This window comes from Pelmatolapia mariae, linkage group LG8 (genome assembly GCF_036321145.2).
Source record: "Pelmatolapia mariae isolate MD_Pm_ZW linkage group LG8, Pm_UMD_F_2, whole genome shotgun sequence".
Lineage (NCBI taxonomy): Eukaryota > Metazoa > Chordata > Actinopteri > Cichliformes > Cichlidae > Pelmatolapia > Pelmatolapia mariae.
The window spans coordinates 2,409,038-2,432,433 of NC_086234.1; the positions used below are offsets into that span (position 1 = coordinate 2,409,038).

Sequence of the window (23,396 nt, forward strand, 5' to 3'; positions counted from 1 at the left end):
AAGCTCAAAAATATCAAATAAAATGAATACCAGGCTGGCTGATACTCTGGAGCCGTTTCTGGGTTTTTTTTGTATATATTTGGCTAACAAGAGGGTCTGTCTCAGAGTTGGGAAGCATACCAGTACTTGTTTTAAATTGGTGCCAACTTTTCATTAGTCTAAAAGCATCTGCACAGAGTTTCATAGAAAAGGACTGTAACTGATTTTCACTTGTTTGCTGGCGGTGCGATGAAGAAGACGTACTCTAAAACTATTCATCATTTAAAAGGTGCAAGCATCTCTCAGACCTGAAACCCAGAACACGTGTTTTTGTGTTCCCGATTTCCTCATCTCAAAGTCGGGTTGGTTTCTGTTTGATGTCTAAAGGTTTGTGGTTCATCCAACCCTAAACATGTTCATTTTTTTCCACAGCTTAAAATACAGAAGTAATTCTCTTAATTTTGAAGCTTTAATGTGACCCAGAAAAGGTTTTTGTAATAAGTGGTTAAACGGGACTACAGAAACTGTTGGGAGATTTCATCACGCGACTGCATTTATAGTTCAAAAATATGATATTTGACTTTAAAATTAAGGCCTGTACCGCGTGGGTAGGGAACCGCGGTTCTACACCCTGTCATGTTCCACAAAGAGGCCAGGCTTGCATGATTGCATCATCGTTTGACCTAAAGACAGCGGCCGGTGCGCTCGCAGCCGTGCGTACTCTTCTTCGCTCATTTGCTCGTCACAAACTGAGACTCTCACCTGGACAGTACTGACGCCAAATAAAAACTCGCTATAAAAACAAACCATTGAGCTGTGTGTAAAATATGAACCCAATAAAAACCCACTTGTTTCCCCTCAGTGTTTGAATGAACATCATTTACAGTCAACGTAAGAAAAGAATGTAGACTTTTGCTTGGAAAAAACTATGTATATTATATATTTAATACAAATGGGGAAAAAACAAAGAGTGATTATTTTGTTGTCCGATGCTGAAGATATATATAGGGTTGGTACAGAGGTGCATAACAGTAGGTGTCCAACACTAAAAATGTCCCTACAGCGGTGCATCATGGGTAGTCGTTTACATCAATGAGTTGTGGAGAGACATCGTTTAATTTCGGCACTTAGAAAACAATCACAATGAATTTCGCGTCATTGTTTAATTGAACAAAATTTACAAAGCCATTCAAACAGTCATAACTTTTTCATCAATGTTTATATTTTTTTTTTATCTCGTTTTGTTTGTTTTTATAACTCAACTTCAAAAATTGAGAATATTCAAAATACACTTTAACCTCACTTCGTTCTCTTGGTATTTACAGATATGTACACGAGAAAAATTACACCCTCCAGCCCGCCCGCCCGCTTTTTGTTGTTTTTTGTTAGATTTTTCGTGTGTGTGTTTCTGAACAGATAGTGAGATACAAAATCTTTTTACTTTGTACATATATGTTTTTTTTCCTCTATAATAATTTTCCTCTAGAGTTCCCCAACCCGCCTCGCATCCGAACCTGGACCCAAGTCCAGAGAGCAACCTCCCTCCCACCCCCCCACTGCCCCCTTTTACCCCTCCGATCTTATATCGATGTACTGTGGGTGGCCTCAATGGCTTCGGGTATGGGTCCTGCGGAGACTGCCTGGTAGGACATTGGCATGGGTGTCTTGCCAGGGCTCTGCCGGAAGAGCCCCCCGTTGGGCGCCCTGTGTTTGCACTGCATGGTGCCGCTGAGGCTGGTGCTGCTGAGCGGGTGGTGTGGGGGCAACGTGCTGCTGCCAGGGCCCTGGGATGGGGGTAGCGTCCTGCCTAGGGTCCCCCCATGGTGAGGGTGGGGAAGAGGAGGAGGTGGTGCCCCCTCCCCGGGGAGGAAGGTGGTCACAGCGAGGCCCGAGGGTGGGTAGTCCCGCCTGGACTCCGGGCCCGGGACCAGAGAGGCCTGGCTGGGCTGCATGCTGCCGATGTCCAGCGCAGAGATCTCGATAGAGGGGCCGGGGATCTGCTTGTGGGCCAAGTCCTCGTCCAAAAGACTGTTCATACGACGATGCACCTGTTCCAGATTCACCTCCTTGTCCTATAGGTTGAGGAGTGGGGCGGTGGGGTGGGGATGGAGGAGGACAGTGGAGAGACAGGGGGAGGGAGAGAGGGAGGGAGGGACACAGAGGCTGAGATTGGCGATGGGCCGATTTCTCAGACTTTTTCAGGTCAGCGTGTGCTCCATGCATTCTCAATCTGATATGGGTTTGTTTTTTGGTTTTTTTGAACTGACGAGCTTCTATCAGCGATCCAGCTGATAGACCGGCCCGGTTTCATTTTGTAGTCTGGTTTGAAGAGCCCAGTGGGAACTGAGGCCAGAGAAACCAATCTGAATGTGCAACTTGAAATCAAACTTGGCCAGTGAGCAGGCTTGATGTATGGAGGAAACCGATCCTGGAGCCAAGCTGATTGAAGGTCACGTGCTGTAGAGCTGTTGGAGGCTTGAATATGTCGAGATTGTCATGAATCACATCTGAGATCAATTTTAGATTTATAAACTGAAGCTATGTTTGTGCTTTCTCTGCCCTCGCCGCCCTTGGAGCTGCTACGCTCGTCGCAGGAGGATCAGAGAATTGGTTTCCTATCAGAATAATTTAATCGCCATACTGGCTGACGATGCATCTCCTGCTGACTGCAGACATGCATACTTGTTAGATATTAATAGACCACCGAGTGTTTCCCTGTTGAAGCGCGGGTCTGCTTTAGTACACTGGTCAGGGGAAGGTAAAGGACGAGGGGCAGGAGGAAGGAGGCGTGATTCGCATAGTGAAAGCGAGGCTTCGAGTCTGAGGCCAGATTCTCGACACGTCCGCGTGCGACTGCTGCAGCGCGGCCGGCTGATGATGCGGGTTTTAGGAGGGGGTCTTAAAGCGACCAATCGCTTTACAGCAAACCAGTTAACGTTCCTGAACGCAGCCTGGCCTGGCTCCAGCATCGGGCTCGCTTCAGTCCAGAAACACAGTGAGATTAGTCCCAGGAACTCATCACAGTGACACCGGCGACACTCAGCACAATGCACACGACACATTACAGATTAATACCACATACATATTCAGTCATGGTGCAGTGTTAGCAGCATATAATACAGAAGGCATGCAACTACCCCACCCGACCCCCACCCCCGCAGGTTTGATCATTTCGAGTTTGTGTTACTGTCACACTGTTGGGATTACTACTGGCATGGACTAAAAATCGCTGTTCATGATTTTATTCCACTGATAAACAGATCATGTGACTGTTCAAAAAGTTCTGGGCAGTTTTGTTAAATTCTGAGAGATTTTATGAGCTCAGACTGGATCAAGGTGGATCATTTTAGAAGCTGCTCTTTACAGCGACGATACGTTCTGAGCAAAATCAGACCGTATTCTGGATCCAGGGACTGGATGCATGACGCAAAGTGAATTTTCAGTCTTGGTGAAAGGATGCAGTGTCAGACTGCTGTGTTAAAAATGTTAAACCAGCAAACCAGCAGCCGGCTTTAACTGCAAACAGTGAGAGGGGATGGAAAGAGCTGTTTCTCTGCAGAGCACTCGAGTTTACGCGGTGTTTGGTTGTGGTGTCGATCTGACTGAGAAGCTGAAGGACGCCGCCTGCTCGTACGTTGGTGACCTGCCGATCACAAAGCACACGCACTATCACGCCCTGCTTAATCTTTTCTTCTTGCTCGTAGATCAAATGAGCTGAAGCCTCATTCTCTGAGAGATTTCTATCGACATCAGGAACAGATGCTCCTGTTGGCCATTAGAAAGAATCGACACTTTGTGTCACCAAATCTACCCAGGACCCTGACCTCTTTGTGCTCGGGTGACAGGATGAAGACTTAAAATGAAATAAATAAGGAAGAAGTTTGTCTCTGAGAGTCATTTAAAGTAAAGTGTGAGCTCTGCTGATGAACATTTCTTCATGTAGAGTAGAGTGGTGCAGAGAGCCAATCTGGTGGAAACCCACTAGCGAAGCCTCCGACTCTCAGAGCGTCTCGATGTGCTGCGGTGGAGCAGCGCCGAGGCTAATCGGATACCTTTGTTCCAACCTTTAAGCAACACATGAACATGCAGTGTGTTTGCTTTGAATGATCCCACTCCAGCCTCTGAGAGCTCCTCTCAAAGCCAATTAAAACATCTCAGCTCAGGTTATTGTTTCAGCCGACCAGCGCCTCATTAAAATATGTTTTCAAACTGGCAGCTAGCCTAAATAAATAAATGCCAGGGATTAAACCTCAGCCGGTCGTTAAAGGCAGGCTGGTGATGTAAGTGCAGAGGAAGAAAACAACAGCCGTCTGAAAGTCTCCATTAATTTGGAAAACAAACAGCTCTTTTAATGAGTGCTCCCACTGGGGGGCCTTTTAAATCACTCTGCCTCCTGCTACTTTGCAAATACTGTGACTGTCGAGTGGGTTGTGCTCAAGTGCGATAAGAACAGTTACTGATTGTTTCTGGTTCATTTTCGATTCAAGTGGCCCTGCGAAACATAGCAGAAGATGAGCGAAGGCTGTTCTGCACGGCGATCGCCTCTAACACCGACATGTTCCATCCGATAACATCTTATTAACCAAAGGTCACCATCGACTGTGTCTCTACATCCAACCCAGCTGAGGAGAACTTTGCTAGATGTTGAGATTTGGTGGAAAGATGAAAGGTCAAAGTTGTTTTTTCTGGTTGTATAAGGAGATAATTTCAACTCAAAATTTAGTTGAACAGTGAAAGTACACCTCTTCCTCCTGAACACCTCTGCACCTCTGACCAGCAGCTTATGACGAGGACACCAGTATGTTTTCACTGTCCAGAGGCTTATTATGAATAAGATCAGCAAAGGAGAATAATTTCCATTTAGATGGCGTATACACTTTTATATAGTAGGTAATACTTGACTTTGTAAGTTGGTGACATGGTTGTAACCCACAACCGTGTCAGAACTGCCAATCAAGTGCAATAAAAAAGATAAAAGACAAGAACGTGTGTTTGCATTTCTGTTTTCAAATTAGCAGCAACGCATGAAACTGTATCCTAGTGTTTTCATTGTTGCCATCTCAGCGTTCTTTAAGAGCACTCGACTGTCCAGCTGCATGCTCATTGGCAAGTTTGTGGCCTGGTGAGGGTTATACCCTGGGTAATCCTTCTTTCTTAAACGTAGAATGACCAAAATTTACAAAACTTTGACTTTTTTTTATCCTTTGTGACTTGAAAGTAGCCACTGAGGTCCAGGCAGAGGGCTGTGATCTTCACTCTGATAGGACCAGATGCCTTCGTGCAGGACTTTGTGCAAGAGTCTTTCTTTTCATCTTAATAATTGTTTTTCTGATATCTTTCCAAAATCCTGGAAAAGCGTTGTCACCTTTCAGTTTTCAACCAAATCTCGATTGTATAGTGACGCGTTTTAAAAGCCGCAGCTGACTGACTGACGGATCTGTGCGCTTGCTGGAACCCAAACAAGCCTTTGAATCTTTGATTATTCGTGAGGGGCTCTTCTTGTGCCATGGTCCCGCTTAGAGGGAACCGCCACTGTTGCTCGATGCAAAGTTGTTCAGAGTGATTCGATTTATTGGTGACGAGTTATTTCTATTCCAGAATTAATGGGGTGCTCTAATTTGTAGATCATGAGGGCTGCGGGTGACAATTATGTTAATAATGCTGTCACCTCATCTCAGTCCAGCTAAATGTCTGTGGAAGATTTTGGAGTAAATGTTGGACCAGCGTCTCTCGCACCATCAATAAACACTAGATGAGTTCATCTCCCCAGCAGACTTCTAGAAACTTCTAGAAAAGTCAACGAAGCTGTTTAGAGAGCACAAAGTAGCCCGACATCTTACCAACACGTGTTTCCCATCAGTGCTACGACAGTTCTGTGTAGGTACCAAAAACAGTCCGTGTTTCAGCAGGTTTGAGGAATTTTATGTGGCAAAGAGACGAAGACCAAAATAATCCTTCATGTAGCCATGACTTTAGACCCAGAGTTTCCTGCCAGTGCCAGCTTTCCAGGTGTGGTTTAAAGGGATCGTTGGTTTGCTCTTTAGTTGACCACCAACTGAAGTTAGTTCTCCTGATGACCAGCCAGCATCACCGAGTGCATTTAAATGGAAGAGAATCCTGTTTTACTGCAATACTGATTTTCAAAAACAGTCAGTTGTTTAATGAAAGAGTTAAATTTGCTCGGTCATCACTTAAATAACAAACACAGAAATGCTGAACAAAAGCCACAGACACTTGTTGTCTGGAAACATGACAGATGGCATGCAGTCCTCAGAAAGCAGATAATAATATTTATCGTGCAATGAAATCCAGAACAACATTTCTGTGTCTTCATTTAATCATTGAATCCACAATGTGGTCAAAGCCTCCAGATAAACACACTCGGTAAAGCCGCAGTCAGGAATCATCTACAGCCACGGCAGTGCTTCTGACAGAAAAAACGTTCGCCGTCTTAATTTAGGCTTAGAAACGAGCAATGACCGATAGGTCAAAATTTTATTACCAACTACTGACACCATAAGATGAAAGGTCAAGTGAGGCAAATCGTTTTTTTCAATTTAGATTCAGCTTGGCAAAGCAAAACCATATTTTCTGCGTTCTTCACTGTGGTTTTCAGTCGATCAATGGACATCTTAATCAATAAAGTGCTGTTGACCCAGACGCTTAGGTCAGAAGGTCTTGCTACAAGTAATTAGATGAGTGCATGACTTTCTTAAGCTGTTATTGAGCTCTCAAAGCATGGATCAGAACCTGTGCAGAGGAAAAATGATCCAGGCGCAGGTGCATCATTTTTTTAAGGAGATCCCCGGGTTCACGGGCGAGTGACATCACATGTGAACGCCACACTGTTCAGATTGAACACTTCAGGTTCCAGCTGCCACTTCAGTTGATTGGATAATTTTTACAATGACATCTGAAATGGAGTCTGGCTTTGTGAAGCTAATTTGCTGTTAGCTAAGTGGCTCTCCAAAAGTCTTAAAGTCAAACTTTTTCTAATGCAGTCTGGCTCCATCAGGGAAATTTGCCAGCTGCCACTTTCACACAGCAGCTACTTTGAGCTGATTCAGACGGAGATAATCATTTCTGCCAAAGAGAAACAGAAGGTACGATCAAAAAGACTTTGCCTGTAAAAAACAAAAAAGATTTTCTTACATTTGGGAGTTTTTCGTGTGAGCTTATGTCAAGGATAAAAGCTGGTTCTCCAACTACAACCCAAAGACTCTTCCCCTGAAAACCCAGAGTTTTCAGGGGAAGAGTTCAGTATCCAGGGCTGAAAGTGGCGTAACCAGAAGCATCTTATACTCTCCAGGGTCAGGTGCAAAATTCTGCTATGACTTCCTGAACTGTTTCCTGAAGCTTCTCAGTCACCTCAACACGATTCACACTCACTCCTTGTCATGTTAAAATTAAATTCAAGGCAAAGGTTTGCAAATGCACATGCAGGCCTTCCATGGAGCTTCTTGCTGGTTGTAGGCACGATCACCAATATTCTTAGGGCCACCAACTCAAAACTATCCTTATCAAGCTTTCTGATATTTAGCTGTTCCAATTCTCGTAGATGTCTTGATGAATTTTTAAAGGTTTATGCAAACACTGCTCAATAAAAGCTGTGTGAAAGGTGTGAATTTGGAAGGCACTGAGTTTGTCGTGGACCTTGGTGATTCTGTTCTCCCGAAACAGGTCAAACTGAGGTGTGAGGTCAGCCCTTATGAGATGTGTTCAAACAGTTAAAGATGACCAAATGAGAGAAAGCAAGGAGAAACAGAAAAGGCACCGTGAGAACCGGGAAGGTTTCTAATGATGACGGGATGCAGCGTTAGTAGCGAGTTCTCAGAAGGTTACAACTTTATCATCTGCATAGAGCAAAGTCCTAATTCTTTATTTTATTATTATTCTACACTCCTCTAATTAGCAAACTCTGCTTAATAAGCATTATACCAGGGGAAGAATGAGTTCTAACCTTTAAAATGATCACAGACATAATTGAATTTGTGCTGGAAACTGACAAAAATGACTTCCTGTATTCCTGCAGATTTAGTTTCAGAACATCAGAAAGACTTTAACCCCCGAAATGAAAAAACAAAAACAAAGAGGAGCTTGGCGACGGCACAGATGTGTTTGATTTCTTTTGTCGTATTTTAGAAGGTTGTATATAGGAGGTCTATTCTGACCTGTATCAATAGCTTCTGCTTCATCCCAGCCTCTCTCTCTGTCTGTCCAAATGTCCCTCCTCCCCTCCGATGAAGCAGTTGTAATGTCATTATATGTCAATGGACCAGAAACCCTTGCCAGCCTGTAATCCTTAGTAACCTGCACGAGATCATAGACAGTCAAGTGTAAATCAAAAAATGAAAAGGATAGATGGAGAGAAGGAGAGGAGATAGATAACAGGGGTGTCCACATTGACATATAATTTGCAATAAGACGTGACACAGTGATAGAACCAGGGGTTACGGACGGGGATGTCGGAGACAGATCTTATTGCTAAAGGGTGACACACCCAGCGTGCACACTGCCTGCTCACACTTTAGTTTATGGATCCACATCGAGGCCTTCCTGCCTTTTTGGCCCCTGTCACATGACTGAAGCCTGTCTGGTGGGGATGTTCGCACAGTGAGGTGAGGTCAGCCCTGTGTAGTGCTGGGAGGTGTATGTTGTTGATGTCTGGAGGTAGAACATGGAAAGGCAGGTCTGAGGTCAGTTTCGTGTTCGAGCGGTGTCTTTGGTAGCGCCCGTGTCCCCGTTTCAAACAATATACAGACCACACAATATACTACTGTAACACACAGCACACACGACACGTCAGTGTCAGTGTAACTCCAACATCCATTTTCCTCCTTGTTGGCTCAGACTTTTGGATATTTTTGTCCCACCATCATTTTTAACATTGAATACTTGGTGGTTCTCAACCAACAACAAACGTCATGTATGACTGGAAGGAGGAGTCAAAGGCTGAATGGAGCTAACTCGGGTTTAGCATCGCGGCTTCTGTCATCGTACGTTTTGTGGAGTCAGAAGCGACCACATCGTAGTGTGGAGCGCCAAGCTATCAGCTGATCATTAATATCTTTGTCCCGCCTTCCTCCCCTCTCTCCTAACCAATCACAGCAGATGGCCCCGCCCCTCCCTGAGCCTGGTTCTGCCGGAGGTTTCTTCCTGTTAAAAGGGAGTTTTTCCTTCCCACTGTCACCAAATGCTTGCTCAGTGGGGCTAATCTGATTGTTGGGTTTTTCTCTGTATTATTGCAGGGTCTTTACTTTACAATTGTCTTGAGGCAACTGTTGTTGTGATTTGGGGCTATATAAATAAAACTGAGTAACTCTGGTCACTCAAAGCTTATTCAAATGATGCATGTGACATATTTTCAGTTTCACAGAGGATTGTGGGTTAGAAGGACCAAAACAGCCTCTTTTTTTTTTTTGGTAATTTGAACCCAGCGTGGAAGTGCCAAAAGCTGCAGTTCCTCTAATGTCCACTTGGGGCTGTCCCCATCAGTGAGTCTTACCCCATAGACTCCAAAGTTGACTGGCAGGTGGATGGTGACACAGGCAGCTGCAGCTGCTAGCTGTCTGCTATTCTCCACCTCAGCCAACTGAAGTCCCCGAACTGGACCCGTGGACCATGTTTGTGCTGTTGGAACATTTTTAATGACATTATCTGACCAACTATACGACTGCTGGGACGTTATTGTACTAACAGACCTTTCTAGAAGTCTGAGCTCCAGTTTTGGTGCACGGGGAGATTCTAGGACGTTTATTAGCAGATGTCTGGGTGGTAGAGATTTTTCACTTTACAGGATGCTTTGTGCTGCTGGTCAGTGCTTTCTGATGGGCTGCTTGTTGAGTTGTGATGGGGCAGGCAAATTCATCTGTAGTTGTACGCTGCACTGTGTTGATATTGTGTTAGGTGAGGCCAACTGATCTTTGTTCAAAGCTTTTATCCTCTGACGCTGACGCAGAAGCTGTTGCTGCCTCACCTGTTTGAAGGTTATATCAGGTGTACCTCACTCTGTTCTCTGCAGGCTGATGTCTGTACAAAGAAAGATGCACCGCTCTGTAGCATCACTCTACAGCCACGAGTACAGAAATCATCTGACTGAAGGTGTTTCAGGTGTCAAAATGTCCCATTTAAACTTTCACTCATATCCATATTTCATGCTGAGTGATGTCACAGCTCTGGTGTGAGGAGATTGGCTGCCGCTAACGATTGTGCATGACACCTGATTATTAATAATTTAGTTTGTAATTGGATATTTATTTTAATACTGACTGAAAGTACTGATCTTTGTTACTGGGGTTTCCTGCACGTTTGCTTCTGTGGCTGCAGACAGAGTGAAAGGTTACGTTGATAAGCTCCCTGCATAAATCTGTTGTGGCCCTTTCAGGGAAAAAAGCTCTAAAAAGCCACTTTGCACAGCAGCCAGTTGGAGCTCAGTGAGGTGAGCAAAGTGGAACATTTAGCAGCTAAAGAGCCGCACGTTCACGACTCCAATGGGACAAAACTCGATGAGCTGATGCTGAATTTGTTTTGGAGTCAGATTTCTTATTGAAGCTTTATGGCCTGTTGCAGATGTGCAGCAGCAGTCACTGAAACTGTCAAATTCTCATCTGCAGAGCCAAAGTTTCCACATTGACACTTTGGAATGGCAGCAGGGAGCGTAAAATTACACGGAGCACTTGTATGTCAGAGCCGGTCCATTGTTTGGCACAGGGACAGCGTCACTCTGAGTCTGCTGAGAGGTTAACACCTCGCAGTTTGACAGATTTGTGTTTTTTAATGACGTCGTGTTAAATCGGAACAATATGATCCTGTTGTGACGGGAGAAGTTCCGGATAATTATCCACTAAAGACGTTTCAATTATGGGATGTTTCCAGCTTTCGAGGAGGCAGCGGTTCATTAATATCGATCGGGGGTGCGTTCATCTTTCACGAACCGCAGGTGTAACTATTAGCTCGGCTGCAAGAGCAGCGTGTGTTTCATTAATAAAAGAGCGAGGTGGTCGCTGAGTTCTCAGTGATTTTTATTCAGCAGGCACTTGGTGAGGCTCCAGTTTCCAACAACAACAGCACACGGTTGTTAAAACGCAGGTCGAGCTGCGTTTAATGTGACAAACAACTTTTTTTTCTACACTAAAATGTCCGTAAGTGTCCTTCTCTGCCTGAGCAAGCTCCCACCCTCTCTCCTGCTAATTATAATCTCTTTTAACAACCCCTGGGTGCAGAAAATTACCAAAGCCTTACCACACAAAATGAGTTTATAACAATAATTCAATACCGAGCACTTGAATGGCTACAGAGCCGCCGCTGTGGGAATTAATCATTAAAGTCTGCGGGTGTTTCCACGCTGGGATTTGTCGGGAAGCATGCGGATTGTGCTACGAGCCGATTCCTGACTGGCTGAGCTAATTCGGCACCGTTTGCTCGTAAGGCCTCGTCGTTTTATGAGCATATTAGTAAAGGTAATGGTGAGGTGGAGTGTGCCCTGGATGAGCTCTGGTAGTTCAGGACAGGGTGGGTGGGGAGCGATGCACGGGTAAAATAAAAAAACATGAAGGGGGTGTAGTAATAATAAGAAGGAGAAGAGACCAAATTTGATTTCAGTCAGCGGCACAGAGCACATCTACCTATTCTGCCCTGCCTCCCCGCCCTCTGTCCCCCAGCTCTCCGACACTAGACTGACTCCTAAATCTCTCTCCTCTACAGCTGGGTGTACTGGAGCTCCACTAAGTCGGGGCTCGCGTCTGCGGCTGGATCCTTAAAGTAGAGTGTGGCAGTGTCTTCCCCCCGCTGGCCCGTCCGCCGGGCCCTGTGCTCGGTCACCTCTTTGGGCTGCTCCTGGCGGCAGTGGTTGCTGTTCCACCAAGCCTCCAGCCCAGCCACCAGGCAGGCCAGCAGCAGGCCCGCGGCCAAGATGCAGAAGATGCCGGCGAAGCTGTGCAGCTTGAGGGAACGGCCGTCTGGGTGGGCACTGGCGTGGCTGCTGAGGTCGCAGCGGCCGGCGCGGGGCCACCACTTCTGCTTCATGATGTCCAGGTCGCCTTTTTCCTGCAGCTCCAAGATCCTGGAGGAAGAGACGAGAGCAGGAGGTGAGACGCAGAGAACACAAATTCATCCTTCTTACCTGAACGCAACAAGAACAGTCTGTGACCCTCGGGCGGGACGTCACGCTCGCTGCTATGTCACACAGTCTTACTGCGGCGTCTCCTGCACTCACGCAGCAGAGTTAGTCGCTCTGCAGCCTACTGTGAGAACGCACCTCAACGTCTTGCTTTGTCCAGCTCACATAAATAGAAGCAATTCTCCTGATTCTCCAGGTTTTATTTAAATGAAGTTTTTTAACTGTTAATAATAAAAAGTGTGAGATGTGCCGAAGCACGGCAGACCAAAGGTCTCCGCTTAACACTGATTCCCTGCTTTTCAAAGACAAATACATCCAAACATACGTTTACGGACGAGTCGTGACCACTAAAATGAAAATATGTTTCTTTTTGTCTTTACTGGCAAACAAACTACAAAGAAATAAAAGCTGGTGTTGACTTCTTTAAACATTTCCAACCTGTTCTAGCTTCCTTTGTGCTGTTAGATCTCCCGCTACTGATGCACGGCGTTTTAAAACAGAACGACACAGGAGCGAGCGGACCGACCCACTGACACGTGTGCACTGATCATGCCTACTCCTTACAACAAGAACATACAGTCCCGATCCAAAGTTTAAGATCACCTGAAAAATGGCAAAAAATCATATTTTGCATGGTTGGATCTTAACGAGGTTCCAAGTAGAGCTTCAACGTGCGTCAAGAAGAAATCGCGTTCAAATAGGGAAACACTTTTTTGTCATGACAGTGTGACTACCTGACAATAAATCCACTTTTTTGGCCTTTTAAAAGCACGTGGTCCTAAACCTTTGATCAGCCTGTTTCAGTTTAAGTGTTGTTTTCAATAAACTGCATGCTCAAAAACGTGTAGTCTCACTCCCATTTCTTCTTGTTGCACGTTGAAGCTCGACTCTGAACCTTGTTAAGATCCAACCGTGCAAAATAGGATTTTCTTAAACTTTTGACTGGGACTGTGTTAGCAACATTACACCACTTTGCACCTCTGAAAACAAAGCAAAAGGGAGAAGGTGCAAAAGTTCAGACTGAGTCAAAGCAACACAGAAGAAAGGTGCAGAAATAACAAGAGAGAGACAAAGTGCATAGACTCAGCTTTAAGGATGCTGTAAAGGAAGCACAGTCCCTGAAGGGGACGCTCCATCTCAGCCCTCCACTGTCAAACGATTGAAACCAAATTCAATCATTCGTTACGGTCGGAAGCTCTCGATGCTCTCAGCTTTTCTCGGTCTCCCGTCATCATTGAAGGCATCTCCACTCGACCTCGCGCCCTCTTTACTCAGGAATATCTCCTGTTTCTGAAGTCATGGGAAAACTGGCCTGCAGGCCTGTGAACGTGACTTCAGACTACGTGACTTGCGCTCCGCAGGCTCTGAATAGACACATTTCCAGCTGAGAGAGGCATCGATTTTTTTTTTTCCATTAAGATCTGTTGAAGTAGATCTGATCTGCAGAGGCAGTCACTTTTATTTTTTACACATGGAACAGATTTAAACTGATGATTCAAAACTAGAAAAAGCATCACAGCGAGCAGCTGCGTGTCCGCGTGGCCCGGTTTACCTCACAACATCAGCCTACGACGTGACGAAGAACAGACAGCTCGAGGCCGAGACTTTCTCGCTCTAATTATTTAAATTCGCCAAAAAAAATCCCACAATAGACCCGCGATGTACCTCGGTACGAAGCAATTTACCCCCAGCTCATCACGGCTGTAATTTTGTCATTGACAGGGGGGTCATTATGGGCCATTACACGACGTGTTAGATGGTGCTAATCAATGTTATAGATGAGGGGAGGGGTTCCAAGATTCAGACTTTTCCATAAAATGAGATTGTGAACCATCGAATTTAACATGATGGGGATTTTGCCATCGTTTAAAAATAATCACGGCGCATCAATCGTAATCTTCTGCACTGAGCCCCTTTCCCCTGCTGAGGCTGAATGCAGGTGATGATTTGTGGCTTCATCCTTTCAGAACAGCAGCTGGAATTATTTGTTTCTTTTTCTTTTTTTCGTCCCGGCCCACGATGACTCAACATTTAGTCTGAAACCAACCAAACGGCAGAGAATAAGGTCTTTGACGTGATCTCCGGCGTAGGGATCATGTGACAGGGTCTTTGCCTACAGTGTACGGTGGGGGGATAATTATTTCCTCTCCTGCTGAACGTCCAGAGAGCCTCTAAGTTTAAAGGTAGTTTCATTTTAATGGAGAGACAGAATATCAACCACGAGTCCAGAAAACCCTGTTGCGATACGTAAAAGCTATAACCTGATGTGTATGTGACGGAGCGACCCACAGATTGGCCGTGTGCTCATGTGGCAGAGTTACAGTCAATCAGTTAGAAACACTCCTGATATTGACTCGTCGTTTATGAAGCACACATGACAGAATCACTTTCTTCCAAAGAGCTTCTTCCAAAGTCCAACAAGCTGTTAAAGGATGTCAGGGAGAAGATGCAGACCTGCACAAGGCTGGAATAAACTACAAGACCATCAGCAGGAAGCCTGGTGAGAAGGTGACGGCGGTTGGGGTCAGACGCCCTCGGTCTGGAGCTCCGTTCGAGATCTCGGTTCATGGGGCGAAAATGATCACGAGAGAGGTTTTGGATCAGCCTAAATCTACATGGTAGGAGCTTGTTAATGATTTGAAGGCACAGTCACCAAGAACACCACTGCTAACACACTGCACCTTTCTGTTAGGGGTACAGGACACCACATTGAGGGGACGGGGCCATGTACGGTAAAATCTTGGACAAGAATCTCCTTCTCTCAGCCAGAACACTGAAGATGGGTGGTGTATGGATCTTCCATCATGACAATGACCCAAACCACAAAGCACACTAAGATATGGAGTGGTCTCGCCAGTCCCCAGACCTCAATCTGTGCATGGAGCTGAAGCTTCAAGGGTTCAGAGAGTTTCTCTACAGCAAAATGTGTTTTTACTGAGTCTTTGGTTGAGATCTGCATTAAAATAAATGTAACTCAGCAGAGACTGTTCATTTCTTTGTAAGTCCATCCATCCATTCGCTTCTGCTTATCCTTTTCAGGGTCGCAGGAGGCGCTGGAGCCGATCCCAGCTGTTCTTTGTAAGTGAGGGTATCAAATAATTATTTACCCAACACAAAGCGCCCTGACGCGACTGTCGTTGTGATTCGATGCAGCTGAAAATAAATCATTTATTCTTCAAACTCTGATTTAGCTGAATATCGTTGCGCAGTTAGTGGAGAGGCCGACTTCTGTGACAGGAAAATGTCCAGTCATCCTCCTCTCACGCCCAACTGGTCGCTGCAGATGGCTTCCGCCTCCCTGAGCCTACTTCCTGTTAAACAGGAGTTTTTCCTTCCCACTGTTGCCAAAGCACTCGCTCATAGGGGGCTGTTTGGTTGTTGGGCCGTTGTCTGTATTGTTGTTAGGTCCTTAACCTTACAACATACAACGCCTTGAGGTGACTCTTGTTGTGTTTTGGCGTTGTATAAATAAATCCTGACTGATGAAAAGTTCTTATTGATGAGTTCTTCAGCATTTTGTGTGGAAATGAGAGCGTGACTGTATTCCAACAACCAGGAGCTCGGAGCCTCTGGAAACCTGGAACATGTGGCTGGGTACATGAACGTGTTCACATGGCTACGCGTCCTGTACAAAGACCTCCTGTAGTAGCTGGTGACAGTTTCAGCCAGCAGGCCTGGTGCTGTTGTTAATTTATGTAGTTAATTAAGCAACTCTGCCATGACCACAGAAGTCCAAACAACTTTCAGCTACAGTAAAATCAGAGCCCAATTTGCTATATTTAATCTGCTCAGCTCAGCGTGAACACGCTGAAGGTCAGAGCGCCGGCGTTTCCATCTGTACCCCCCCGAAACAGCCTGAGGACAAAATAGTTTCACAGCACAAATGAGCGGCAGAAGCAACAAAGTCTGCAAAGGTTATTAATGGCAGGATTATCACATGAGGTAATACAGCAGTTATGGGACGAGGTATTAAAATGATGGTTGGAAATGTGGAGATAATGGTTTTTCTGCTGAACAATAGCTCTGCCCTCAATTTAACACCCGAGCACATTATTCCTACACGTCCCCGAGCGCCGTGCTGCCGGGGCGCCTCGGGCTGCCGGATGCTTGCTGAGCCAGGCCGGGAAGGAGCGTTTTGTCTCCATTCAGGGCGCAAATTAATCCCTAAATAAACACCTTTAATTAAGGAGGAGGTGCGAGGAACAGAGGGAGGAGGAGTAAAAGGTGATGCCAGGATGGAGAAGCAGCTTCACCGATCGAACCGTGCTGGAAACACAAGAGGAACAAAACCAGGACGGCAATCATACAAATCCAGCTCCTTTTACAGACTCACACCTCAGATCACAGGTGATGAGGCCCAATCAAAACCTTCTACTTTAACTCTTTTTGCTGCTCGTTGAAGGTTGAATACGAACATCGGCATCGCTCTCAGATCCCAGAGTAAAATATTAAAACACTGCTAAACCCTGAAGTTTAAGAGTGACGACGCGGGGTTTGCTGCAGGTCTGCAGACACACATAAAGTGAACTGTCCGATGCTTCACAGCTGATGGTCGGGTGTCAGTGGATAGTCCAGGTTGTGGTAGCCTCAGTAAGCTGTACAGTAAACCTCTGATGCACAGCGAGTCGCCTCGTTGTGGAAGCAGGTCTGAAATAGGATGGACACCGCTCAGGTCAGTAAGGAGAAGCCCTCCAGGAGTCGTCCAAGGGGAAAGAGCTAACCGAGAGAACTCGGTGGATATACACATGAGGATGTGACTGAGAGGATTCATCCTCTGTGAAATCATGAGTGGAACTTGAGCTGCTGGGTACGATCATTTTCCATCCGCAGATTCCTCTCCTGAAACATTTGGACTTCCTAGATTTGCTCTAATCTGGTCATCGTTGTGTTTTATGGTAAAGTCAGAAACGTTTTTAACATTTAACTGAATAATCATCAGTTCTTGTGTCTCGATGAGTGAAGGTACTCCCCATCCAACACAGACCTCTGTAAAGCTTACTGGTAAACCAAGAAGTCGCGGTGCTGCTGTCAGTCTGTGCTGCTGAGCGGAGGCTGGTGGAGTTTTGACAGTTGCTGGAAGCACACTGAGGTGGTGTTGTGTGGTACCTCCATTACTGCGAGAGGCTCTCTGCATGTAACTGTGAGGGAGACTCACACATGCCAGCTATCACCCCCAAACATCTTGTTAAGCTTTAATACGGAACGGTTATCCGCAGGCAGAGGAGGAAATCCCATCCATGCGCACTTTGATCCGGCTTACTGAGACTCACAGTAAAGCAGCTGCTAGAAAATGTGCGGCGCTCAGAATCACGTGGCTCTTTAATCATTTCTGCTCAAAGGAAAAACTTTCCAGTGTGACATTAAAAACACGATGTGCACAAACGAGTTAGGTTTTTCCCTGCTGCTCCTTCGCCCATCAAACATTCCTGTAACTGGACATCAGCTTTCTCTTGGAGCAGCTTCCTGCTGAGGGTCACCTCTCAGCCGGGTTCTTACAAAGACCAGAGGCAGATTAAACTTGGATTCATCTGATTTATTATTGAGCTGTGCAGGTGTTCCCTGGATTTCAATGGCTGTGTTATCCTGTCCTGTGGTCGCTCTTCGGTGACAAAGCGGACAGTCTTAAAGCTTTAAAGAGAAACGGGATTAGCCCGCTGTGTGAACACGACCTGAGAGGATGAGGAAGCAGAGAGCAAAGGATGAAGAAGACAAGACAGGAGGAGGCATAGTTGACATTTCATGGAGTCGGGCCCCGGGCAACCCTCCCACGCTGCCTCTAACGCAGCCTGAAGAACCCATTTCCCCTGTTCTCTGGTGATGAAGCACTCGCAGCACAGCGGTGCAGCTGTTAATGCTTTGTGTTAAAATCTCTATTAACGCTCACAGCTCACAGTGGCTGTTTGTGGGTTCCTGTTTGTTGCAGGATTACACAGAGAGTCACGGCAGCTCCAGTGTAATCGCTTTCCTTCTCCCAAACTTCACGCGGTCAGTTCAGACCCTTTCAGAGCGGCTCCTCGGACTCCAGCTGCTTTTCATTCCCCACGCCAAATCACAGAGCCGTGCACACCTGGGAGGCCAGGTGAGGAGGCCTGCTGCGACACAGACGAGAGGTTTCATTGAAGTCAGCCGGCGGTTGGACCTAACTCAGATTCCTTAATATGAATTAAGTCGTTCCCTGTGACATTCCCGTGTCTGTGACAGTTGGAGGGGAAACATCTAATGGTTTGAATTCACCACCTGTCCGGCTGGCCTGTCCACTTTCATTTGCCGGTTAAATAAAGTTAAGAAAAGTCTGGAAGAAATCATCGTGAGCTCTGCTGTGCTTTCTGCTGCTGCTGATCTAATACTTGTGATAGACCCACCAGATGTGCTGGAAGCTCACAGCATGGATAATGTGGTTTGAGTTAGCAGTGGATGTTAACAAAGAGCCAAAACCACAGTTAAAGGAATGTGTTTAAATCCGAGTGCAGCATCGAGCCCGTTAAACTCCTGGGATATTGATCCGGTCAGTTAAGGAGCATGAGGTGATACCTGGACCTTCCAGAGTTTCCACAGGTAGTCCAACTCCTCCAGGGTGGCACATCGAGGTTTGCTGTGTCTCCCAGGACCGTCTCCAGAGCCTGGAGCCAGGAGAGCTGGACAGGGCCCACCAAGAGGACCGGTATCTGCTCCTTTGTGCCAGAGCACACCACAGCAGAGGAGGGATGGGCTCCTCTAATGCGTGTGAGCTGCAAACCTCCAGCAGGCCAGTGCAGAATGCTGAGGTGAAAAAATGTTCCATAAAGATGTGGAACACTGTACACGTGAGACCAAAGGGTGATTTACAGCTGCCCAGCTGGAAGCTGCTGTGGATAATATTACCATCACTGCAACTTGATGACTGTTTACCTGAATCTGGAGGCAGCCGTCAGACACTGACTCAGGCTAACATGGCTAACAGGCTACAAACAGCTGTTAGCTTCCAGGATCCGCTGACGTCTGTGCACATTCAAGGAGCAAAAAACCATTTTCACACAGTGTAAAACCACAAGTCTCATACAGCAGGGTCAAAGGGCATTTTGTGCATAAGGTTAGACACAAGAACTCTGGGGTGAGGCTCTCGCACAGCGGGGAAAGGGCTTTGACCGCATTTGCACACACTCAGTGCTGCAGGGGAGGCGGAGCTTATTTGTGCTATAAAAACTTCAGATTGTTTCCTGAGTCGCGACCAATCATCCCTCCTTCACCGTCGACCTGGTTTTGTCTCAGCCTCTGTTTAACGTTTGGAGACAACTTTAAGGATAAATCAAATCTTAGGTTTTATTAAAATTCTGGATCTGCAGACTCAGTGGCAGACGGGTGTTTTCTGTCCATCTGCTCCACTTTTACCTCAGTATTAACGATTTCTTTTCTGGAATGACGTGTGAAGCTCTTAAACCCCACGAAAACTAGCTTCCTGTGATCGGCGGCCACTTTGTCGACGTGGGTCGCCTCTTACATCAACTTCCTTCCTCTTCGTTCTCGGAGCCGATCGATACGAGACGGATGAGAAAGTTTTGAGTTTTCGGGGAGCTCGGTGTTAATTTCATGATGTAATAATGTGGAGATTTACTAAATGATCTACGAGGTGTTTAAACTCGCTCTGGGATCAATTTGCGTTTGGGGCTCTCGGCCTCGCTCATTTCATCTGGAGGGAAGATTGAATTTCCTCAAAATTCGCAGCCCGTGTTGAGACATCTGCCTCGCAAAATCGAGTGAGTAATTAGCACGCGGCCTTCTGTTTACACATCGCACCGTGAATAATCCCATTTGCTTCACAACGCTGCCCTTAATACGGGCTCGTTTCATGTGAGCTTAATTGACTTTAGCGCCGAGCGCGGTTATTGATTTAATGGTGAGCAAACTCTGCCTGCAGGAGGTGTTCCTCACCTCGCACTGCGGCACTTCTCCAACTTTCAAACACCTGCACTCCTCCGTATAGTTTCAGATTAGTCGGCGTGACACCGATTCATCCTCCAGTCAAAGTGTCGCCTCGTTAACGTACGTTTAAAAGCAGCCTGCCGTAATTGGCTCAGACGGCGCCGCTGTGAGGACTCTTCACTCACATCGGAGGATTTACAGCAAGATAATGAAGCCTTAATGTCAGCAAAGGGGATCAAACTCCTGACAAAAGCCTCCAGCCTTCATCATTAACTCCTCCTCAGGCTCACTTTCACTGCACAAAACAAACGGTTTTATTCAAAGTGCTGCTGCACAGTCGCGCCTCCTCCCTCCGACTGTTGTTTAAGGCTCAAACTCAGAGCAACGCCATCACGCCCCGGCGATCGTGTTTACGGCCTCCGTGGAAACAGAAGCCTCATCGGAAAGCAAGAGAGCCCGTGTTTTCAGCACGTACGCATTATCTGCTTTATGAACCCATATCTAGTTTAAATAAAGCTTCCTGCACTCGCAGCGGTGAGCGTGGGCTCCGTGCACCTGGACTGATCAAACATGTAGAAACTGCAGATGTAACATTTACATCACAGCAGCTCAGATCTGCACTTTTTTTATTGAAAACAAGGACAGAAAAATGTTTGAGCCTCCCGGGATCAGGTCGGATGGGTCAGACATCGGAGCGGGCGTTGACATTTCCACGTATCAAACATCGATGATGCAGTGTGGACATCGAATCTCAGGTGTCATCTGGACCCGTGCCACGTGTTCTGCCCTCATGAACGTCTGTTTGTGCACCTCTTGATTTCTGTAATCCAACACCAATGGGGTAACCATAATGTTCCCTGAAGGTACAGTCAGTACACAAAGACTAGTGTGTAGTTACACCTTCCAACAAACTGATGCATCCTCATAAACTTATAATTAATGTAATAAAACCTCCAGCAGCAGGTTTGTTGTTTGTGGAAGCCGCCATATTTGAATGCAGTGACTGGACTCCGCCTTCTGATTGATTGTGTTTTAAGTATGTGGCTGGAGACACACATGTGGAAGGAGAAGCTGGAGACATTTGGAGGCGTATTTAAATTCTGGTATTAAAGATATGAAGGAGACGCCACCGAGCATCCTCTTCCTCCTCATTTACTCCCGATAATGTCACTGTTACTAACGTCAGCAGGTTAGACATGTGACGCTCACATGTCCGGACAGCTGGCAACAACAACAGCTGGTTATAGGCTAATATTAATCCAGCTTAACGTTAGGCTCACGTTATCACAATGTCAGCAGACCCATCAGATCATTCTCTCCCACCGGTACAAGGCTGCAGGAATTAGACCGCTCCACATCAGAATGAAACACGTTTCAGTCGCTGTACAGCTGGACTGCACTCTGCACCTCCGACAGTCATTCACTGTGGCTCGGCCTGCTCAGGCAGATATTAGTCTGAACATCTTCTGTTAGCCGCTTTAACCCTTTAAAGCCCACCATAGAACCAAGTCTGCAGAGCTGATCTTTTTTACTTTTACCTGCTGTAGTGCCATCTTTGGGAGCATGTCAAGTTGTTATGCATCAATACAACAGCTATATCTCAAAATTTAATAACATGCATGCATTAAGTCCATATTAATTACATAAATTGCAAAAAAGTGCAATAAACTACAAAAAACTTTTTTTTACACATGTCTATGAAATTTCAGATGTTGTCCCTCAAAACTGTAAATGCAATAAAGTTGCACAAAATAGTTTCCAAGAACAGGAAATTTACAGGAAAAACAAAAATAAATATTATTGTGCACGATTTGCACAAAAAACAGCATCAAAATAAACGATTTCCAACAGTGCAGTTTGAGTTCTGAGTCTCCCAGAAACTACACAGAAAGGCACAAAGTCACACATGACTCCAGTAAACACCAGCAAACCTTTGAAAGGCCCTGTAGGGAAAAAAACATTTCCCACGGAAAATGACATCACTTCCTGTTTTGGCAGGTAATGGCAGATATGTGATAGCTATGAACAGCTGATCGGATCTGCAACGCGTGTTTCTGGATTTTAATGTTTTTGTTGCTGCGGCACTTTTTACACCATTAGTGGAAAGAAACAAGCTGAGTGCATGTTATGTAAGTTCAACTCCTCCGGTTTCATACGCACCTCCACCCTGACTCCACCCTGACTCCTGCCACCTCCACCCTGACTCCTGCCACCTCCACCCTGACTCCACCCTGACTCCTGCCACCTCCACCCTGACTCCACCCTGACTCCTGCCACATCCACCCTGACTCCACCCTGACTCCATCCTCAGTCAGTTCAGCTTATCACAGGTGCAGTTTGGGAATAAGGAGGTTTCCCTCCTCGGCATCACGAGCTCACTTACTTCTGTGAGAAGAGGTCTCTGTAGGGGCTGCCGTGCTGCATGGCGATGCCGTAGCCTTTACTGCTCATGCTGCTTCCTGACACGGTGACGGTGCAGTCGTCATCCGTCAGGGCCGCGTACTCCAGCACCGCCATGTCCCACAGGAAGGCGTACGGACCCTTCTTTGCCTGCAGACACAGAGGGGGGGGGGGGGGGACATGGTTAATTTGATGGTTTAATATTCGTCATCATCAGCGACTCTCAAACGCCTCCACGGTTACATTACTGGATTCAGACTTTTCTCCGGTGGAGCTTCATCCAGAGCAGAGCTAAACCTGAAGTCTGCTGCAGCTGACCTGACGTTGTGCACAAGAACACAGACCGTATTTACCCTCAGATCCTGATTCCACAGTGACTATGTCACGTGTGGAAATGCACACGGCACCATGGGTATTTATTAAAGTCGCTGTCGGCTTGTGTCTCGACTGCACAGTCATAAATATTTGATAGTGCCTCAGATATCCACGCTTACAGCCTTTTTCTTGGATATATTCTTGAATCCATTTGTTTTCTTCACTTGTATATTTGAAATGTTGACATAGAAACACATTAGCTTATAAATCCTGCAGTGTGATGCGGTGATTTCCTCCCGTGCATGCATATATCTCTATAAATAACATGGTGCAGCCGCAGACAAACGCAGCGCTCTGATGCGCTCTGTAAATGTGTCAAAGTTCTGTTTGTGATGCTAAATACCTGCAGGAGTCTTAGTCAGGCTGGTGTGCTCCTCCCGGCTGGGTGAGGAGGTGACAGTAACATGGATACAGCAGGTGGGGTTTAAGTGGATGAGGTTGTCGGTGTTTTTTTCACTGTGTCAGCAGATCTGCTGCATCTGCCTCCTTCAACCTGTTCGCTGTAACTGAGAACTGTGTGCGCTCCTCTTTCTCAGATCCTCCCCGCTGTTACAAACTAATGACGACGTCACGTCTGTCTGATGATCTGCTGCGCGCAGGTGCTGCTGTTAGCTCCGTCCTCTTA

The 23,396-nt window shown here is 46.2% G+C and overlaps 1 protein-coding gene across 2 annotated transcripts in view; it reads right to left on the reverse strand.

Annotated features, from left to right (window-relative positions):
* Window positions 1-1,557: 1,557 nt before the first annotated feature.
* LOC134633038 (glutamate receptor ionotropic, delta-1-like) overlaps window positions 1,558-23,396 on the reverse strand; it is a 592,754-nt gene continuing 570,915 nt past the window's right edge. Inside the window, exons 15-18 of one of the 2 annotated variants that reach the window (XM_063481896.1) lie at window positions 22,380-22,546; window positions 11,800-12,040; window positions 8,151-8,289; window positions 1,558-2,051 (exon numbers count right to left, since the gene is read on the reverse strand). In XM_063481896.1, coding sequence (XP_063337966.1) covers window positions 1,585-2,051; window positions 8,151-8,289; window positions 11,800-12,040; window positions 22,380-22,546 — 1,014 coding nt within the window. In that variant the 3' untranslated portion in view covers window positions 1,558-1,584. The remainder of the gene's footprint in view (window positions 2,052-8,150; window positions 8,290-11,799; window positions 12,041-22,379; window positions 22,547-23,396) is intronic. The other variant, XM_063481897.1, reaches the window with a different exon arrangement.